This window comes from Dromaius novaehollandiae, chromosome 13, assembly GCF_036370855.1.
Source record: "Dromaius novaehollandiae isolate bDroNov1 chromosome 13, bDroNov1.hap1, whole genome shotgun sequence".
Taxonomy (NCBI): domain Eukaryota; kingdom Metazoa; phylum Chordata; class Aves; order Casuariiformes; family Dromaiidae; genus Dromaius; species Dromaius novaehollandiae.
Genome location: NC_088110.1, coordinates 22,420,463 through 22,441,029, shown reverse-complemented (window position 1 = coordinate 22,441,029; position 20,567 = coordinate 22,420,463). Strand labels below are relative to the sequence as shown.

Sequence of the window (20,567 nt, the reverse complement as noted above, 5' to 3'; positions counted from 1 at the left end):
GCTGCTTGGGGAGGGGCAGGGAAAGGCCCCCGCAGCCCCTTGCCGAGCAGCCGTGCGGGAATAGCCGCCGGGAGCGGGAGGATGCTGGGGAATTGCCGGTGCATCCGCGCTCGAACAGCCTGCGCGGTTCCCGGGGAAGGGAAAACTCAGCCGGGAGGAAGGCGCTGGGAAAAGATGGCTCGGTTCCCGCAAAGCCCATTAATTTCCGTGCACAGCAGTGAGGGGAATAAAGCTACTCCTGCGTGCGGGAAGCAGCTGTTAACGGGCAGGGAATAGCAGCGGCGAGGCGGGCAGGAGCCGAGCCCGCCCTGGCCCCCGAAACGGGGAGTAGGTCTCGGAGACGGAGCAGCATCCCGAGGGGAGCATGGGAACACAGCCCGCTGGGGACCAGTCCCAGGGGCGCGGGAACGCGGGGGGTTTGCAACCCCACCCCTGGCGCTTTGCAACCCCCCCGGCGCTTTGCAACCCCTCCTGCATTTTGCAACCCCCCCGGCGCTTTGCAACCCCCCCCGGCATTGCGCGGCGCCCCTGACGCTCTCGGCCCTGGCAGGGGGAGCCGCCTCGCTGACGGCCGAGCAGAACCACAAGCTCGACGCCTCCATCCACTACAACCTGCCTGAGCTGCAGGCGCCCGGCCGCCCCCCGGGACCCCCCCACAACGGGCAGCCCGAGGGGCCGCCGCGGGCGCTTGTCCCCCTCGAGCGCCGCCACGACTCGGCCTCCGACGACGACGAGGTTGACGAGGAGGCGGAGGAAGAGGAGGAGGAGGACGACGACTACCCCCGGCCCAAATGGCAAGGGATCGAGGCAATCTTTGAAGCTTACCAGGAGCATCTAGAAGGTGAGGGGAGGGGATGCGGCGCGTCGGGGGGGGCCGCGCGTGCCTCAGTTTCCCCCTCGGGCTCGCAGCTGGGGAGGCGCTGGCGCCTGGCCCGCGTGGCAGGAGAGGCAGCAAAGCAACAGGTGCAGATGAAAATTCATGCCGGCATGAAAAATTCATGGAGTCATGAAAATGCATGGAGCTGGCCGTGCCCGGCACCCTCCGAGCGGTACCTGGAGAGCGGCGCGGGGAGATGCAGCCAGGCGCCAGGGCGTGCAGAATGACCCTCTAAAACATGCTTTTTTTGTTTGCTTTTTTTTTTTCTCCTCCTTCCTCTTCACTTTCGGGGTTTATATGCTGCAAACGCCTCCAGGAGTGGCCCCGAGCGGGGCCTCTGGGCAGGGTGGCCGCGGCGGCAGCGTCGTGGGTGTTTGCAAGGTCTGGGAGGGTCGGGCGGGTTGGGGTGGAGGCGGGAGGCCACGGCGGGGCCGGGCGCTCACCCCACCGCCCCTCGCCCCGCAGAACAAAACCTGGAGCGCCAAGTGCTGCAGACCCAGTGCCGGCGGCTGGAGGCCCAGCACTACAGCCTGAGCCTGACGGCGGAGCAGCTTTCGCACAGCATGGCGGTGAGTGGGGGGCTGCAGGCACCGGGCCTCCCGCCGAGGCACCCACCCTCCAGCCATGCACCCATCCTCTGCAATGCCCCTGCCCCCCCACCCCCTGCAATGCCCTGTTCCCCTTGCAATGCCCCCGTGCCCCTGAAATGTAACTGTCCCCCCCCCTGCAGTGTCCCCCAATGCCGTGCAATGCCTCCATCCTCTTGCAATGCCCCCGTGCCCCTGCAATGCCCTGTCCCCCTGCAATGCTCCGTTCCCACCCCCCCACAATGCCCCCATCCCATGCAATGCCCCCATGCCCCTGCAGTGCCCCCCCCATCCTGTGCAATGCCCCTGTGCCCCTGCAATGCCCCGTCCCCTGAAATGTAACTGTCCCCCTGCAATGTCCCCCCATCCCCCTGCAATGCCCCCGTGCCCCTGCAGTACCCTTGCCGCCCTGCAAAGCTCCTGTCCCCTGAAATGTAACTGTCCCCCTGCAATGCCCCGTCCCCTGCAATGTAGCTGTCCCCCTGCAATGCCCCCATCCCCCTGCAATGCCTCTGTCCCCCTGCAGTGCCCCTGTCCCCTGAAATGTAGCTGTCCCCCTTCAATGCACCCATGCCCCTGCAATGCCTCTGTCCCCCTGCAATGCCCCGTCCCCCTGCGATGGGGCCGGCAGCCGGCGCGGCTCCCCGTGCCCGCAGCGCCTTGGGGAGGGGGGCCCCCACGGGGCATGCCCCTCGCTGCCTCATCCCCTGGTCTGACTGTGTCCCCCCCCCCCCCCCCCCCCCGGCCACCCCTGCAGGAGCTGCGGAGCCAGAAGCAGAAGATGGTGTCGGAGCGGGAGCGCCTGCAAGCCGAGCTAGATCACCTGCGGAAGTGCCTTGCGTTGCCTGCAATGCAGTGGTCTAGGGGTTACTTCAAGGGGTATCCCAGGTGACGCTCCTTGCGCTAGGCCCACCCTATAGTCTAGAAATAATAATCTATTTTATTACCTTGAATATTTAATATTTTTCACTGGGAGGTTTGAAGCTAAAAAAAAAAAACTTAAAAAAAAAAATAAAAAACAGACAAACAAACAAACGGAGAATGTGCCATGCATGAAGCAAAGGACGCCGGGAGCCGGGAGCGGAGCCGAGCGGAGGAGCAGCCCCGGCGCCGTCCCGGCCCTGCGCCCGCGCCCTCGCCACGGGAGCCAGCAGGGCCTTCCTCCCTCTCCCCACCCACACTTTATAGAGCGCAGTTCTTTTTTTTTTTTTTCTCCTTTTTTTTTTAATTGCGATAAACGACTCCACCGACAACACTAAGGCCGGAGGGGCCCCGGGGGGCTGCGGCGGCCGGGGAGCCCGCGACGGCCGCTCGCGAGCCGGGGCCCGCGCCCCGGGGCTTTCCACGGGAAATGCACTTCGCTATAAAACAATAAAGTAAATAAACGAATCAAAGGTACCTTTTTTATTCCTGTTTGGAGGGGAAGGGGGGGGAGCGGAGAGTGTACAGAGCTACAAGACACACACATTTATATCCCCTATAGCGCTAGCTATACCCACATGCACGCACGCAAGCACCATGTACCTGGTGAGTTTAGAATTTTTTTTCATACTGAATCAAAAGGGTGTTTTTTTTTGTTTGTTTTTTTTTTTTGCAATTTACGAGTCAAACAAAAAAAAAGAGGTGCTTCAGCCTTGTACTGTGTATATATATTAAAAAAAAGAAGTTTTGTATGTTTTTATTACTTTAATTATTGTTATAAAAAGCTTGCCTTTTTTTTTTTTTTTTTTTTTTAATGTTTCTGCTTTTGTTTCTTCCCTCCCCTCCCTCCCCACCCCCCCCATTCCTCCCTTTTTTTTTGGGGCAAAAAAAAAAAAAAATTTTAACTTGCTTTTAGTGTTTGTACTGCTGCTGCTGGTCAGGACAGAAAAAAGATATTGAAGTGTTTTAAAAGACTTTAAAAAAAAGAAAAGAAAAAAAGCAAACTCCATCCTTTTCTGCTGGGACCCATGCTGTCGCATCCGGACTGTCTTTCTCTTGCTCTTCTACCAGGGTAGCGCCAGGTACTGGTACAGCCAGGGCTGATTCCCCCTCCGCCCTCTCCCATGCGGGGATTTTTAGTTGCTTTTCTCCCCTTTCCCCCTTTGTGGGGTTTTCTGGGCCCTTCAAGCACTTGGGAAGCCGCTGCAGACCCCAACGCCAGACAATCAGCCCGCGGCGCCCAGCAGCACCCCGGCCCGGGGCTAATCCTGCTGAGTGCCCAGTCCCAGCTCAGCACGGCTCCAGCCTGGTCAAATCTGGATTGTTTTTAATTTTTATTTTTCTTTATTTTTTTTCCCCCAAACCGAGCCAGGCTGCAGGGCCATGTGATGCATTTCCGCGGCTCCTTGGAGGCAACACCGAGGCCAATTGTAATTACGGGGCCAAAAGTGCCCGGCTAACCTGGCCGGCCTCAGGACCTCAGTTTGCCCAGCCCAGGGGCGATGCCACGCTTCAGAATAAAATAAAATAAACTATGCCCAGCAACAGCCCCAGTGCGCTGGCAGCAGCCGGGGGCCGGTGCTGCGACGGCAGAATCGAATTTAGCATCTGCGGCTCCGGCTGTCAATGGTACATGACTGACAGCAGGGAAAGCGGGCGCAGTTGTTAGTAAATTAGGCAGCTCTGCCTCAAAACACAGCCGGCAGGAGCCGCGCGGTGCCATTTTTAGTCACTTTGCTAATCGGTGCATGCTTGAACTCCCAGGGGAGGTTTGTTTTTTTTTTTTTAAAAAAAAATTATTTATTTTTTTTATTTGCCATGAGACAAGCTCGCGTCTACAGGAAAAGGTGACCTCTGCTTTCTGCTTTAAATTCCCTTGTTGCACTTGCAAAGAAAGCATTAGAAACCCCCTGGCCTCCCATTGGCTTTACCAAAAAAGCTGTGCAAGATTAAAAAGCAAAATGCCCTTGTGACAGAAATTAGTTTAATCTTTTTTAAATCCCAATTGCAGAGCCAGCCTCTGGCCTAGTAGCTGCCAACTCAAGACTTCACAATGAATTTTAACACAGAAAAACAGACTTTATGCTTGACTCGCTTTTTTCCCTTCCCGGGTGCTGGGGGAGCGGGGAGGCTGGGGATGGGAAAGCGGTGGCGAATGCCCCCTCGTCGCCACGGCGGCTGGCTCCGTAGCAATTCCCATACCGGGGCTGTTGAGGCAATTCCTCCCCCCCCAACCCCCCCTCAGCAGCCCCTAATCAAGTTTTTGACCCAGTGCTTATGGTTTCTCAGAAGTACTCCCCCTCCCCGGGCCGTGCTGACTGGTTGTGTTTATTTGTATGTACCTGTGCAGGATTGCTAGAGCAGTTCAAGCCAAGCACGGGAAGGCCAGGAGGAGGGGGCAGGAAAGCCAGGGCCTGCTGGGGGGCAGTTTAGATGCTGTGAAAGAAAACAAAACAAAAAAAAAAGAAAAAAGGAAAAAAAATGAACCTAAACCTGTTCTAAGTGTACTTGTTTGAATTAATTGTAATGTAATATATTATTTGTTGAATGTAGTAATTAGGTATTTATGAATATATTGCTGTAATTTCTGAAAACATCCAAAAAAATAAAATCTTCCTAAATCATGGCAAAGGATTCTTTCTCCCCCCACCAGTGCTGGAAAAGCAGTCCTGCTCCCCAGCAGAGTAGCTTGTGCAGGGCACGGGCTGTGCCTCGTCCCCCAGCGTGGGGGGGTCACACCAGCCCCCGGCACTCGCGTACCTCCGTCACGGTGTCGAAGCGCTTCGCTCCCAGCGCGGCCGCTGCTGTTTGCGGGCAGGCGAGGCAGGCAGGGCACAGATGGCGGGCGAGAGCTGCGCTTCAGCTGCCGAGCGGCGGAGATGCCGGCCCAGATGCTCGGGGAAGGGCGCTGCTCGCAGCTTTCCGCTGGCCGACGAGCAGGCGAACAGGCGCTACCCGTGTGCGGTTACATCTGGCATTTCCCCCCTCACCCATAATAATTACATCTGCTGCAACCCAGCTTGACGTAGGCAAGGATCCTGCCCTTGTCTGTTGGGCTGCCTCAGGGGAACGGGGTCAGAGCCAAAGGAGGAGAGCTGGGGGTTTTTCCAAGCATTGTTTAACCCATGTACACTCGATACACAGCATGTGATGAAACACAAGGACTAATTTGTTCACTCAGCTGCACTTTGGGGGTTTATTTATTTTTTTTATACACAGTTTCAGATAAAAAGTCAGATGTATAATATTATAAAACAGCCTGGCTTTGGAGAGGCAAAGACATTTTCCTTTGTCCTTCTCCAAGGAGCAGATGGATCTGCTTCCCAGCTCGTCTCCCCAGCAGAATACCAGACACCTCTCATTGTCGGCACATCCTCCTTGTTCCGAGGCTCTGAGAAAATTCACGGTGAAGCACTGTCTTTAAATTTATTGCTTTCAAGCCAGTGTGTGGCCTGTGCTGCCCTCAGAAGTTCTCTCTATGAAGTACACCCACACTCTCCAGAGCAGAGGGATCTGCCTGACATCATTAGACAGCAGTCTGTGCTGGCAAGCTACCACCTGTATCTAAGCAGATCTCTGGCAGAAACCGTCTCTGAACCAAAGACAGAGGCAAACCTCTGCAAAGAGGGAGAGAGACCTTCATAAACACACGCAGCACTTCTAAGGGAGGAAAAAACTACAGCGCTGCAACACGACTGAGATGAAGAGTGGCCTGGGGGGAGTGCTGTGCCACACAGCAGCGCTCAGTAACACCTGCTCGGCACTGAGCCAGGGAGCGCGCAGCGCGCTTTGCATGAAGGTGAAGCGAGCTGCCTGGGTCAGCCAACAGCCACAGCTTCTGTCGAGCTGGGCACAGGGGAAAAGACTGACACAACAAGAAACATCTACCGTCTACGCTGCTGTGACACCAGGTAGAAGCAGAACGCAAACTCCATCCAAGACGGCAGGAACGTGTTAACAGCAAGGACTCCCAACAGCGCTGAGCTGCCACAGACGATTCGTCTTGGAGCGACAGCCGCACCGAAGCAGGGAGAGTCCTGCCAGGGACCATCATCCGCACTGCTCAGTAGGTTTGTGGCTGAGCAGAGCTCAGGAGCCGCCGCACAGGGAATGCCCTCCACTGTCTGCGTGCAAGCAGAGGGGGAACTCCTGCCCGGGTGCAAGTACCGCCAGGAAGGAGCTGTATACAGCTGATAAGAGACAAGACGCCTGGGGTTTCAGATCTCTACAGGGAGGTGAGGCTGGCCGGATTAACGAACCCCCGAATACTGGCTGAGCGACAGAGCCCTCTCATGGGAGATTTTAGGCCAGGGTTGGAAAATACCTCAGAAATCCTGAGACTGGGCACTCTCACCCGGCTGAAGGTTGGTCCGGAGCTTGTACATGTGATCTAAAGCTTGAGTAAGAAAAGTCCCAATTGTGTTGATTTCCATCAGGGTTAAGTTATCCAGCTAAAAAAGGCAAAGAAAATAGCAGAAACTGGGGAAACAGCATTACAGCCCCTACTGCAGTGGAGAACAAGGAACTTAGAAAGCAGCTTTTCAGCAGAGGCACACACTTCTCCTCCAGTGACACCCCAAGGGACTGACCCAGCTGCCACCCCTGGCCAAGAGAAGCATATGACCAACGAGAGTACTATTTTCATAACGCGCGGGGAGCTGCAGAGAGAGGTTTCAGCATATGGCCTTAGTTCCCAACTGACAAGCCCATAGCCCAGGAAAAACATGCCCCAACTGGCATTTTCATGAGCAGCTCTAATCAGTCACAAGCCCACACAATCACATGGCATCTGGAACACTCCCAGGACAGAGCTCGCAAACCTCTCCAAGCGTCCCCACCGTACCTTGGCATGGGCCTCCTGCTGCTTGACGAAGCTGTCCGCAGACAGCCGCAGTTTGGCTATCCGAGTGTCCCAGGTATCCTTAACTAGCGTTCGAATCTCATCGGCTTTTGGGATGTTGTCTGAGGCACTAGAGGAGGAGAGAGCAGATCAGAACAGGCTGCAAGGGACTCGTACATTATGTCACTGGCATAAGCAATGCTGGCAGTTTTTCAACCCTCTAAGGCATAAGCAGAGCAGTTTGCTGTGTAAAAAAAACCCAGCAACTCAACATTAAAATCCAGCCTGGTACTTCTGCTGCTGGGATTTTTGGGATAGTTTATTTACCCAGGAATTCTCAGCTCTGATGCAGCATCTGGTTCTCACTACAATCCTTCTGCTCTTTAATTGCCCAGCTGGTACGAGGTACAAGGAGGGCCAATAACCTGGCCAAAGTCACACTCAGCCAGGGAATGTAAAAGGCTCAAGTGTGATTAGGGCCAGAGTTCAGACCTCGGCTCTCACAGCTCTATCGGAGAGCATTAAGCTGAAAGGACTGTACAAGTTGTGTCACATCCTCCCATTAAGGCAATTCAGCACTGCCATAAGGACCTCAAGAGATCAGATCAATTCACATGGACAGAGCTGTCAGGGTTATTCTAGCGTGCGGAAAGGAGCTGCACGCCAAGAGCGTCATCTCCAGAGGAAAAGCCAGTGCTTAAATGACCACCGCACTGTAATCAAGGGCTTAAAGTCAGAAGAATCTGTGCTTAGAAAAATACCAGCCAGCACATTTTACAAGTGAAATGCCTCAGCAGGCATGAGTTTAGACTCACGATATTCCTGATCTCCTGCTTCTCAGGCTGAGGAAAGAAGAGCTTTCCTCCTGAAGGAGAGCCAAGGAAGACGCCTGGAGGGTTTAGGCTGCTGAACAGATTGCAGCCATGGAATGTGCTGCAGATACCCAAGGTCTCTATGCTTAGCTGCTGCTTGGTAAAGCAGCACAGCCCCAATTACCAGGCCACAGAACAAGCAGTCCCAAGTTACTAAAATGCAAAGTTACCATGAGAAAACTGCTGCAACAAGATCTTGGCACGCTGTGAAATAAACCTCCATTAACTCTCGCTTTCCCACAGGCCTCTGGGGTTGCTGCCAATGAAAGCTTGAAGAATTGTCTATGCAAGCATTAACTCAGGCGGAAACTGTTACAATACATTTCCTACTTACTAGTTTAATAGCAGCTTTGTGAGTTCCATATAATAGGGACTGGGCATTGGAGTGAAGGTGTCCTCTTTACGTTCCTGGTCCCGAATTTCCTCCAGTTTTTCTGAAACACAACCATGAATGGTCAGCTTTCGACAGATCTTCAATGCTCCAGACACAATTTTTCCCCAGCAAAAACCACATGCTATTTCTGTAGGACCAACTATTTCTGTATGTCCTACTTCAGGAGGACCAACTACACATTAAAGTTTACACCAATTGGAATCAATATATGGACAGAAAAAGGCTTCTACAAGGAAGAAAAACAACCTAACAGCTAATGTCTGTTCTGGTGTCTAGCATCAGCATTGCCACAACAGCTCTCAGTTCCCTAGGGAGAAAAGATGCCCATCAACACGCACGGATGCTGACAGGCATTGCAAAACGGCTCTCCGCACACCAGGCTAGGAGGCTAAATCTACAGCAGCTTGATCACCACACTGATCGCCAGCTGGAAGAGAGGGTCCCTTTACCCACAAAACACTTCTATTAGGGATGTTTGATGCAGCTTTCTCGCTTACTGCAGCTTCGTTAGTATTTACTTCTTTTCTTCTGCAGTTTTTCCCAAGATTACAAAAAGGAGGGGACCACGAGTCTCGCTTTTTACAGTGTGAAAAGACCTTTGATTGCTCATGCCTTCGAGGAAAAGGACTTCATGGAGTGAATGAACAAGCGATTAAAACACATAGACACTCTCCAAAGTCACCCTCTTCACAGAATGTCATCCAAGGTCCCCAAGGCTCTTTACAAACAAGCCTCGTAGCAACGCAAGTGTTGCTCACTGTATCACTGGTCAGAAAGGGCACAGAGCAAGGAAGCGGCATGCCGAAGATAAGTGGCAGACCCAGGAATGAAATCTAATCCTTGTTCTTCCTCCTAACTAGGGAAGCAGAAGTTAAACATCTAGCCTGACTTGGAAGATTACATTTCTGGTAAATACAAAATTTTCCAGTGTTGGAACATGAGCTCCTTCTCTCAGAGCTACTTTGTATTTTTTGATTTATGCTTCCCACTAAAGGACAAAAACTAAATGTCTGTATTTTGTGTTTCTGTTGGACCCACTTAAGCCCAGGGCTGAGGCAGGCCTGAGTTTAAGCTGCTGCGCTTACCAACATCCATCCATTCTGGAGGTATCAGCCGACATTTTTGTCTCTGCTTCAGATTAATGGCCAACCAGACGGGCACTTCCACTGGCAAACCAGGATTGAAAGGACCTAGATCTCCCTGGAAGAGGCATTTAAGATGAGAATAAGACAGCTAGCAATGGCTAGGATACTGCACTACTTATCTGTTAAACTGGCCTCAGCCATTTCTAAAGAGTATGAATTTTCAGGGGATTTTCAAAAGCCCAAGTCAAATAGCACCAGAATTGCCTCTTCTTGCTTCCCATAATTCTTGCTCACAGATTGTGGCTCCTTTCCCTCGAGAAGTAATAACTAACATTTCCAGCGCATTTTCTGCTTCAAAGTGTTTTGCAAAAGTTAAAGCCAGAAATTACACGTATCATGGCTATGCAACCCCACAGGCCCAAGGCAGAAGGCGTATCTGGAGGCACACAGCCCTGCCTGCTCCCCAACCACCGGGGGGAAGGGGGAAAAGCTGCCTCAGCCCCGCCATCTTGCCCCACCTCAGCCCCTGCCTCCGCCATCTTGCCCCACCTCGACCCCTACCCCCGCCATCTTGCCCCACCCCAGCCCGCCCTCTGCCCCCTCCCCGCCGCCATATCCGCCCACCAGCTCGGCCCCCGCCCCAGCCCACCCCGATGAGGTGGATCCGGTCCAGGCTGAAGTTGGGCACGATCGTCACCAGCTCCTTCTCGGCCAGAAACTCCGCCTCGGCCGGCTCCATGGTCCCCGGGGCGCGGCACCCGGGCGGACCCCGCCGGCACCGGACCCGCACCCGCCGCGTGCCCCGACCTCCCTCCCCATTGGCTGAGCGGCGGCGAAGCCCCGCCCACAGCGTCCCGCTTCCCGCCGCCGGATCCATTTTCGCGGTTCCCGCGTCGGGGCGGGAGTTCGAACAGCTTGGAGCATTCTGATTGGTTCTCTGTGAGAGTCCTGGACTGCTCACTGGCTAGTAAGGGGCTCCCATTTTTGATTCGCTCTTCTACTTATGTTCTGCTCTGTGACTGGCTAGTGTTGCAGCCAGGCGGAAGGACGGGCCGCGTTGCTTGCAATGGACAGTCTTGGCCAATCAGCTCTCAGCACTTGTTGCCGGGGGCCGAAGGGACCGGAGCACCCCCAACACACCTGCCCGGGCAGGCGTCTGCGCATGCGCGCCGCGACGCGCCGCTGCCGCCCTCTGGCGGCGGGGAGGGGGGGAGCCCGGCGGGGGGGCCACAGGGCTGCGGGACGTGGGGACACGTCTGGGGCGCCCGTGGGGCACCCTGGGACACCAGGGCACCCTGGGACTCCCCCGGGCACCTCCAGGCAGCCCTGTCCCCAGTGCAGGCCGGTGTGCGTGGGCCAGGGTCAGCCGCCGGCCCGCCTGCCCTCTGTCCCCAGCTATCCCGCCCCATCCAGGCGTTCCTGCATCCACCTGGGCAGGTACCAGGGCTAGCTGCCCGTCTGTGTGGCTGTCTATCCATCCATCCATCTGTGCATCCGCCCGTCCCTTCCCATCCGTGTGCCATCCATCCATCCATCCATCTAACCATCCATCCATCTGCCCATCCCTTCCCACCCATGTGCCACCCAACCATCCGTTCGTTTAAGCATCCATCCATCCAACCATCTATCCATCTGCCCATCCCTTCCCACCCATGTGCCACCCAACCATCAATCCATCCAACTATCCATCATCTGTTCATCCCTTCCCATCCATGTGTCATCTAACCATCAATCCACCTATCCATCCATCCATCCATCAGTCTATTTGTCCCTGTGCAGCCACCCATGCCCTTGTACCAGCCATCAGCCATCCATCCGTTCCCTCCATTCCTCACTCCATCCTTCCCCATCCATCCTCTGTCCTCCCATCTGTGCCTTGGACCAGCAATCTGCCCTCCTCCTCCCATCCATCCAGGCATCCACACATACACATGCACCTCCATCCATCCTTGCTCCGCCAGCTTGTCCATCCTGTGCACCAGCCCGCATCCATCCATCCCTCCATCCGTGCAGCTGGAGCAGCCGCCCACCCGCACTGTTACACCATCCATCCAGCTACCCCTGCGGCCACCTCGGTTGTTTATCCTCCATCTGTCTGTCCGTCCAGGTGTATTTTTAGCTCATCCGCCTGTTCGGACTCCGATGCCACCAGACTGCCTTAATTCACACCTGGCAAGGCCTGGCGGAGGGAGGGGCACAGATTTATGGGGGTGAAGGCTGCTGCTCGGGGGGGCTTGGCCACCTCTGCCCCGATGTGACCGGTGACGTGGTGGTGGCTGCAAACAACCCCTTTAGATGTGCAACCCAGGAGCATCTCCGCGGGGTTTGCTCCTGCCTCCCCCTGCCCCGGTCCTCATCCCTTCCCGGGCTCTCGCGGAGAAAGGAGGAGATGCCGGAGGGAGAGATGGATGGGGAGGGCCGGGGCCGTGATTTCGGGCACTGCCAGCCCGGCTGCCGGGTCGCCATGGAAACGGAAACCCTCCAAACCTTATTAGCAGTGACAGGTCTCCTGGATGCTCGGCTCCATCGCCCGGCCCTGCTGGATTCGGCCGCCCCCGGGGGCCTGCAGAGAGGCAGGGGTCCCCCCCCCCGAAGCTGGAGCTGCCCGTCCCCGGGGAGCGACACCCGCCGTCCTCCCGGGATGCGTTACGGCTGTGCCAGGCACTCTATAAATGGCTCTGACATGGTGTGAATACACTTTTGTGTCTTTTGCCATCTGCTGCTGTCATTAAAAAATTAAATTTCCATCTGTTTTCACACTCTTCCTTCTCCCCCCCTCCCCGCCCTTTGCCGTAGGCTCCTGGCGAAGCCTCTCCGCCGGGAGCATCGCCCCCGCTCTCCGGGGACGCGGCCGGGGCTGCCGGGGCGCTGAACTCAATCAGACCTGGTCCCGGCGGTGCTGCAGATGCTGCTTTGCACGGGATGCTCGCTGTCTTGCTCCTCGCTGAGTCTGTTTTTCGGTGCTTAAAATCGGCTTTCATGGGTGCTTCTTGTACGAAAAACACACGGAAAAAGCCCACTGCTCCCATCTGCAAACGCCGGCACCGTCTCGGCCCAGGCACGTCGCGGCGGGACGCAGAGCGTCTGGGACAGTGAGCGGGGCAGGCTGCTCCTCCATCGATCCGGGGCTTCCCCAGCTCCCAGGTGTTAATTTAAGGCTGCAGAGAGGCACCGCAGCTCGCGGGTACCCGCGGGGGGACGTGTCCGCGCTGCCCACCCCACGGCTGCTCTTACCGCGTGCCTCCCGCGGTGCCCCGGCCCCGTTGTGCCGCCCTTTGCCCATCTGTGAAATGGGCCTAGCTGAGCTTTCGTCATCTAACGAGTTACAACTACTGCTCCTTAAAGCATTTGCATGGATGTGCGGCCCCGTTTCCCACCCACCGCTCCGGGGAGGGCGGCGAAAGCCGAAGGGAGCCGGAGGGTTCAAACCCGGACGGGCTGGACCGGGCTGCATGGCGCCGAGCGCTTTATTCACCGCCGCGCTTTGGAAACCCCTTTGCAACGTGTTTAGAAAAGAAGAGGAGAAAAACAGTCAGCAATGTCCCAACCTGCTCGGAAACGACCCGTTTTACAGGTGCACGTTTGCTTTTCGGGTGCCCGGGGCACCGCGGTGCTCCCAGGGCCTCTTCGCCCCGGACGGTCCCGGCTCACGCCGCGGGGCTGCCGGCTCCATCCCGGCGGAGCGGCGGCCGTGGGAACGGTCCCTCCGGGCCGGCGGCCGGCGTCGCGGCTCAGCACCCGCCGCACAGCGGCTCGGCGCGGGCTCGGCGCGGCTCCCGCGCCAGCATGGTGCCCGTGGGGGTGGGCGGCGTGACGATGATGGCGGGGACCCGCAGGTGCTTCTCGCCGCCCGCCGCCGCCTGCCGCTCGCCGCTCCCGCCGCTCACGCACGTCTTCAGGCCTGGAGAAGAGCAGCGGGATGCAAGCGCTCGTTAGGAACCGAGCCGGCCGCATCGCATCCGCCGGGGAGGAAAATCCTCCGGAGCTGCGGCCGGGCCCGGAGCGGGCTGGGAGCGAGCAGCGGCACGGGAGCCGGCAGCCGGCGCGTCTCAAGAGTGCCCTCTCCCGTAAGACGAGCCGCGGCCTCGCCGGGCAAAGCCTCGGTGGGGAAAGAGCCGCCTTTCTGCCGGCCGCCGGAGCCAGCCGGAGCGTGGCCGCGCTCGAGGCCGCCTGGGAAGGCCGCGCTGGCCACGCTGGAAGCGGGAGACGAGGGCGAGGGAGGTGCACGCTGCCGGGGGGGACGTGCCATGGGCCCCTGCACGGCTGGGGCCCGCTGAGCCGAACAACGCGGCGGCGGCGGGCTCGGCTCAACCCCATAGCAGCCACCGGAGAATCCACAGTGGAGCAGCGCCCCGGGGGCTGAGGCAGGGACCCGTGGCAGAGACACAGCTCCGGCTCCCCTCGCCTGCCGTGGGCTCTCGGTGCCTGATAAACGCCGCGAGCTCGCCCCACCGGGGAGGAGATAGCTTTAATCTGCTTTTTAATCAAGAGAAAAGCCCTGCTTTGCTGGCGAGGCGGGGGGAGCGCGAGACAGGGAGATTTTGACTCTTCTGCAGCAGGAAAATGCCTGAAGGGGACAGACACTGATATTTTTAATCCCTTTTTAATTAAGGATAAAGCCCTGTCTTATGTAAGAGAGCTGAGGGGGGTAATTTTATTTTATTCAAGGAAATATCCTTTATCTGAGGAAAAAGAGAGAGGACCATATTGGAGGGGCGGATGGATATTTAGCCCCGAAATCCCCCGGCCCCCCAGCACCGATGGCCCCACGGCCAGGCCAGACCCCCCCAAACCCCCCCAGGGACCCCACGCACCGCGGCGAGGCTGAACGGGAGCTGCAAACACGGCGCTTTCGCTTTCATAAATATTAACGGCACTTTGGGGAACTTTCCCTGCGGGACCGGGCGAAACACAGCTCCTCTGCTTCTCGGGAGCTCCCCGGCCCGTGGGCGGGCTCTTTTTGGGGGATGCTCTTTCTAGCTTTTAATGGGCTTTCGTCCCCCGGGGTGGCGTCACGAGGACGCTGGCGGCAGGCTGGCCGGGGCCGTGTCGGGCAGAGCCCTGCCTTTCCCGCAGCCCGGCGGGGCGAAGCGAGCGCGGCGGCAGAGCCGAGCGCCTCCGCGGCATCCTTCCCGGCCCGGCCCGCTTCCCGCGGGGCTCCGCCGGGCTCGGTCCGTGCCATGGCCGGGGGGCTCCTGCCCCATGCCGGGACCGGCTCTGCCTAGGGAGCGGGGACGTGCTTGGCAGCCCTCGCTGTCTCGGCAGCCTGCCGTGCCGGGGCCGGTCCCGGTCCCGGCAGCCGCGGGGAAGAGGCACCGCTGGAGAAGTCTCCACGGCCCCGAGCGCTCGTTGCCGGGTCCGGCATCCCTGGGGATGCCCTCGGAGGACCGGAACGCCGGAGGAGCCAAACCCACCGCGGAGGACGCCTGCCCTGACGTAGGGTTATGCCTGGGCTCTGAGCCCTGCCCTGCCACCGCCTTCCACAACGGCCTCAGTCACATCCCTTAGCCTCGGGGGGCAACTCAGAGCTGCAGCAATGCTTTGGCCTAGGGACGCGGGAGGGGAATGTGCACGAGCAACGGGGTCTCCCTGCACGCGTAGACCACCCTGAACACACTCTCCGACGGGTGCCGTGCCAGGCGAGCGCGGCACGCAACGGGGAGCGAGTCCATCACGTTCTGGCCACGCCGCACCCCTGGCCGGCCGGGCTCCGCGTTGCAGCCAGCAGCAGCCCCGGCGCGGGCTCAGCCTCTGCCAAGCAGCGGCGAGAGCTAATGGGAGCTGCAATATCCAGCATTCGCCCTGATCACCCGGAGCGGGGGGGCCGGCGCATTAAAAGCTCCCACTTTCTCCAATCCGGAGCGCCTGGATCCATCATGGTCCCCATCCCCCTCCAAGCTCCATTAAGGAAATGAAAGTTCAGTGAAAAGCGGCAGGACAGAAACCTCCCCCACATCCCTGCGGGAACCCTGCGTCCGCTTGGCCTTTCTGGGCGCTGGCAAATCCCCAGGGAGAGCAGCGCCGCGAAATGCCCCCGGCTGCGGGGAGGATGCTCGGGGCGAGACGCTGGCGATGGGGACCGGGGCACCCGGCCTCGCCGGCATGCGAAGGCACAGCCTCTGTGTGCACATCCTTCCCTGCTCCCAAAACCCTCGGCCTGGTTTGGGTCCGAGGTCTTTCCCATCGCTAAGGAGACCCCGACTGATTTCCCACGCGACACCACTGGCCCTTGGCTGCTCCGGAGGCCGGCGCAGGGCTTCCCGAGGGAGCTCGGGACCAGACCCCGGACCAGCCACATTGGATAGCAACTGGGAAAGTCACCCTGGGACCCTGAGCCACCAGGCTCGCGACCTTCCCCGCTCAAATTCCCGCGGGAGCCCAAACCGCTCCCGTCGGCGGCAAAAATCCCTGTAGGAGCCAGCGAAGATGCTCCCGCAGCCTCCCGCCGCGCTGCCTCCGCGCCGAGCCGCCGGCGGGGCGAGCCTCACCGCGCCGCACCCCGGCCCCCGGCCGCACTCACCTTTCAGGCAGGACAACTTGAGCCCCATGTTTTCATCCTCGCCGCGGCGCCCGGCTCGCCGGCCCTGCCGCTCGCCCGCGCCGCTGGCCCTGCAAGAGAGAGGCGAGCGTTGCAGGAAGCGCCGCGACGGGAAGCGGGGCCGCTGCTGTTTCCAGCGCGGGGAACGAGAGAGAACTTGATTGCTCGCTAAAAGCACGCACCTATGTGTATATATATATACAGGCGCCCGGGCGCGGAGCGCTGCCTGGGCACAACAGGAAGCTCTGCCGTTCGGCAGAAAAACCACCGGCTGATGTCATGGCGTTCAGTGACTCAATCTCGGCCGCCGAGTTTCGGGAGGAACTTTTCGCCGGGGAGGGGGGCAGAAGCAGCCGGCGCCGCTGCACCGGCTCGGGGGCTCCCGGCGCCCCGCGGATGCTCCCCGTCCCGCGGGGCGCAGCCGGCTCCACGCGCTCCCCTGCTCCGGCTGGCACTGGCGCGGATGTTTGCGGCGGGCAGGTGCGGAGGTTGCGAGCAGGGATCGGGTTGTTATTGATGCAAACAACCGCGCCTGCAGAAAAACCCCGAAGCCGCTTACAGGAACTGAAGGAGGGATGCGCAGCTACGAGAGCTGCATCCGAGGCTGCGCGGACGGCTGCTGCCGTCCTCCCCGGCGCCGCTGACCCAGCCGAGCCCGCGTTTCGGGAGAGCAGCGCGCTGCCCGGATGGGCTCAGCACCATCCTGCCACGGTGCTGCAGGGCTGCAGCGCTGGAGAGGGGATGGGGAAAGGCAGAAGTGGGAGGCTGAGTTTGAGCCTGGTACCACCCGCATCCGCTTTCCACCAGCTCGAGGCTGCTCATTCGCCCCGTCCGAGTTTGCAGAAAGCCTGAGATGAGGCTCATGGGCTCCAGAAAGCAACATGGATCTGCTAAGAGCGACCCATCGCCAGATCTTGGGGTACCTTGGGGTCCCTTTGCATCCCGGGAGGGCAAAGGCGCAGCCCCCACGCAGCCTCTCCCCTCCCAGGAATGGCAGCCAGCCTCTCCGCCTTGCAGCCCTCTCTGCAGGAGTCCCCGGAGCCGGGATCGGCACCAGCAGCCTCGCGTCCCTGCCAAGCAGCGGCACCAGGGCTCTCCCCGCGAAGCCTCCCCCGCGCACCGCCGCGCTGCGGGGTGGTGGGCGCTAACGGCAGTGCAGCCATGCGGGTCTCCGTGATGCCTCCGGGAGCTTTCGGGTGGAAAATTCCCCGGCGCAGGCGGCTCTGCGCCGACCCGGGGGAGCTCCCGAGCAAGGCACAGAGACGCCAGGCGAGGGATAAGGTGGGAGGCTGGAGATAGCGAGTTTCGGTGTGTTTTGGGACACTGCCTGCTGCAGCGCTTCCCACCTTTTTAAAAGGCTGAAAATCATTCTGGGCAAAATGCCTTTACCGGGAAATTCACATCCCTCCTGCCCACCGTTGCTGGGAAAAGTTTATTGCAAAGAGGGCCGATGACTCATTTCTGCTATTCTAACCTCTCAGGACCTGCAGAGAGCCAAGAAAACCCTCTTCTCCCACCGCCTGACCTCCGTCGCGGACTTGCTGCGCGTTTCCAAGCAGCGCTGACATGGTCGGGGCAGGACACCGGGGCCGGGCAACGGTGCAGGGAACTTTCCTTTGCGCACCGCGCTGGTTTAACCCTGCTCCTTGCACGGGCTGCCCCACAGCTCCCCGAGCCGTGAAAGCCCCGTGTCGCAGCTTCCTCCTCGCGGCTGGCCGGGCAGCACCGGAGATGGCGGTGGCCGGGCTCGGATGCGCCGCAGAGCCAGGAACGGAGCGGATCGGAGCCCCGACTCCGCAGCTATGGTGGTGGCTGACCAAATTACAAGAAACCATTTTTGTGGTGAGTTTTCCGGTCTTCAGTATCCACTGGAGGCTCCTGCGAGCCTGGCAGGGCTGGGGAGGACCGTGCGGCACGTCAGGGCGGACGCGGGGCCAGGACGCAGCGGGGAGACCGTGCCCTGCGGCTGCTCAGACCCGCTCGGGTCTCTCCTCTCTCTGCCAGGTGAGCGCCTGGGCCGGGAGGTGCGAGTCCGGCTGCGTGTGCCGAGTGCCCGGCCGGCAGAAACACAAGCGTTGGCTCTTCCTCGGAGCCTGCTTGTGCCGTCCCGGCCCCGCGTCTGGCGTTTACCCCCGTGTGCCAGGGTGGAAATCTACCCTCCAGCCCCAGACGACGGCAGCACAGGGGACTTCTCCCATGCATCACCCGATTTCTACCTGCGAGGACAGACGGGCTGCATGAATGATCATGCAGGCAGCAGGGAGTGGAGCTGGGAACCGATCCGGAGATCCTGTGGTCCCTGTCGCAGCCCGGGAGCACATGCGAGCCTGGCCTTGCTGCAGGGGCAGGAGGAGGACGCGGGCTGCAGGGCTCTACCTCCGCGGCTTGTGGCTGCCAGAGCACCCGCCAGCCCCTCGCCACGTCGGCATGCTTGGGGGCCACACGTCCCGGATGGTGTCCGTGGCCTGCTCCTGGCAGGGATGGAAGTGCCAGGCGTCGCAGCCCGGCCCCCAACTCAGCTCAGTGTGAGTGCGTGCAAGTTCCTCCCTTCGCAGGTGCAAGAGGCTCAGCAGCACCCTCTGCTCCACCCTCCACCAGGGCTTTGATTGCATTTTTCTGTCTTAGCTACCCTCCCCTGCAAACCACCAGTTTAGCTGTGGAGGCTTGGAAGAGCAGGGGGAAATAACCCAAATCCTCTAAGCTCAGTCACATAACACACCCTCCTCTTGCATTAACCTTGCCTCCTCCAGGGACCAGCCCTGGCGAAGCCTCACAGAGCAGCGTCCTTCCCCCAGCCCCTGGCTTTCAGACCTGTGCTCCCACGGCAGCCAGACACCGGCCCCGCTCGCTCGCAGAGCTGGGAAGGATGCTCAGGCGGAGAAATCCCCCCAGCAGCGCTGAGCGGACACCACAGAGGATTTCTCTGAAGGCTGGTTGTTGCTGCTGGGGTTTCAACTTTGCTTGTGTCAGTCCCGGGCTGAGAGGCATTTGCATTCCCGATGAGTTCACGCTCCAGAAACCCTCAGACACTCATTGCAAGGGTCACCAGAGCGGCAGCAGCGTTACAAACGCAAAACAGCTACACCCGAGAGAGGGCTGCGACAGAGGGGTGACACCGCCCGGGCAGCGAGGTCCCAGCAGCGCCAAGCTTGCGCGGGGCCACCGGGGCTCCTCCGGCCCGGACAGCGAGGCAGGTGGGTCGCACACAGTGGAGGGAAAGGGGGATGAACCCGGGACTGATCGCAGAGGAGAAACTCCCCAGGGTGCTGGCGAGGGGCCGACGCTTACCCGCTCCCGGGAGCTGGAGGCACGGTGCCCGCTGAGGGCGAGTCGCATCCCACCTCGCCGCTGCTCCGGGCTCCTCTCTGCGCTGCGCTGGGATGCGGGATGAGAGCAGGGGGCGATGCGAGGTTGGGGGGTGACTTCCAACCCAGCTCGTCCCCCCACACCTAGCCGGGACCAGCCGTGGCCTCGGAGGGTGGGAGGAGGTTGCAGTGATGGCTTTGATTTTTGCAAGGTTGGTTTCTAACCTGGTTAATCAGGTTAGTGAAGTCCCAGCTCCTCCCATCCATCCCCCCTCACTCCCCCCAGCCCCATCCAAGCCCTGCAAAGCCCTTGGGTGATGAGGAAATGCTGCTTTTTCCTCACCCCACTGCACAACCCAGCCTGGTGCTTAGGGAGAGAGCAGCGCATCTTGCTTGCAGCCAAAGCCCACGAACCACTAAACTTCCCTACAAGCAGCTGGATCGGCTACTAAACGGCTAGAAAGGCAAGTACAGATTTGGTATTTTGGTACCACGCAATTTACCTGACCACAGCCCAGCTTGCTGAGGGGTTTGGCAGGATCCATCAGCATCCCAGAGGTCCCAACTCCCACCTACAGAGAGCGATGCTCTGAGCCGTGGCAAGCTCAGGCGACGCAGCTCCACGCTGGCGCTCCCTCTCCAGCTCCAGCGGCCAGAAAGGCTGTCTCTCCCCTCGCGCAGGCTCCTGTCCGACCTGCCAGCCCGAAGGGCAGCCAGCAGCGGGAGCCCGGCCACGCGCAGGGTTTCTCACTGCCCCCAGGAGAGAGCAGGTCTCAGGCCAGTGCCTGCCTGGGGCGGTCCAGGGCAGAGGAGCAGAACCAGGCCGGGTACCACCCTGCTGTGACGATGCCCGAGCAAATGTTCTGCCTCCAGAGCAAGTCACCTTTGCACACATTAAAAGTGGCACAAGGCTTTTTTATTTTGACCTCCTCCACGATTACAGCACGAAGGTCTGGGCGGGTTCCTTTTCAGACAGAGCTGAAAAGCAGCTGCTCCTTTACAGAGCGACGGTGTGCAGGGAAACCGGTACACACTTGAAACACACTGCACCCTCCGTGCTGCCTATCACAGTGGTGGCGATTTCTGTCTGGAGGCAGGAATGAAGGGCAATCTTTAAACTTCCATGTAGAGATCAGACCAAGCTGATT

At 59.3% G+C, this 20,567-nt stretch overlaps 2 protein-coding genes and 1 long non-coding RNA gene across 8 annotated transcripts in view; 1 reads left to right on the top strand and 2 right to left on the bottom strand.

The window, feature by feature from the left end:
* GSE1 (Gse1 coiled-coil protein) overlaps positions 1–5,016 on the top strand; it is a 90,051-nt gene extending 85,035 nt beyond the window's left edge. For all 5 annotated transcript variants that reach the window (XM_064519773.1, XM_064519772.1, XM_064519770.1 and 2 more), the window contains 3 exons: positions 551–841; positions 1,343–1,446; positions 2,222–5,016. In XM_064519773.1, coding sequence (XP_064375843.1) covers positions 551–841; positions 1,343–1,446; positions 2,222–2,356 — 530 coding nt within the window. In that variant the 3' untranslated portion in view covers positions 2,357–5,016. The remainder of the gene's footprint in view (positions 1–550; positions 842–1,342; positions 1,447–2,221) is intronic.
* A 534-nt stretch (positions 5,017–5,550) lies between these two features.
* GINS2 (GINS complex subunit 2) lies at positions 5,551–10,468 on the bottom strand. Its single transcript, XM_064519774.1, has 6 exons — positions 10,226–10,468; positions 9,577–9,691; positions 8,432–8,531; positions 7,229–7,355; positions 6,710–6,836; positions 5,551–5,776 (listed from the first exon to the last, which is right to left on the bottom strand). Exons 1-5 carry the CDS (start codon positions 10,451–10,453, stop codon positions 6,711–6,713), a joined length of 696 nt encoding a protein of 231 aa, XP_064375844.1. The 5' UTR covers positions 10,454–10,468; the 3' UTR covers positions 5,551–5,776; position 6,710.
* Positions 10,469–12,384: 1,916 nt separating this feature from the next.
* On the bottom strand, positions 12,385–19,607 carry LOC112987853 (uncharacterized). 2 transcript variants are annotated; one of them, XR_010391492.1, is made up of 3 exons: positions 19,403–19,607; positions 16,097–16,185; positions 12,385–13,477 (listed from the first exon to the last, which is right to left on the bottom strand). It is a non-coding gene; the product is annotated as an uncharacterized LOC112987853 (long non-coding RNA). The 2 variants fall into 2 exon arrangements; XR_003260387.2 differs by lacking the exon at positions 19,403–19,607 and adding an exon at positions 16,297–16,469.
* Between the last annotated feature and the right edge of the window lie 960 nt (positions 19,608–20,567).

Excerpts from the sequence above, each read along its gene's own strand:
- GINS2 (XM_064519774.1), bottom strand. The coding sequence starts at position 10,453 with ATGGATCCGGCGGCGGGAAGCGGGACGCTGTGGGCGGGGCTTCGCCGC. Across the intron at positions 8,532-9,576 it reads TCCAGAATGGATGGATGTTG|AAAAACTGGAGGAAATTCGG; the intron begins GTAAGCGCAGCA and ends GTTGTGTTTCAG. Across the intron at positions 7,356-8,431 it reads ACAAAGCTGCTATTAAACTA|TGCCTCAGACAACATCCCAA; the intron begins GTAAGTAGGAAA and ends CTCCTCCTCTAG.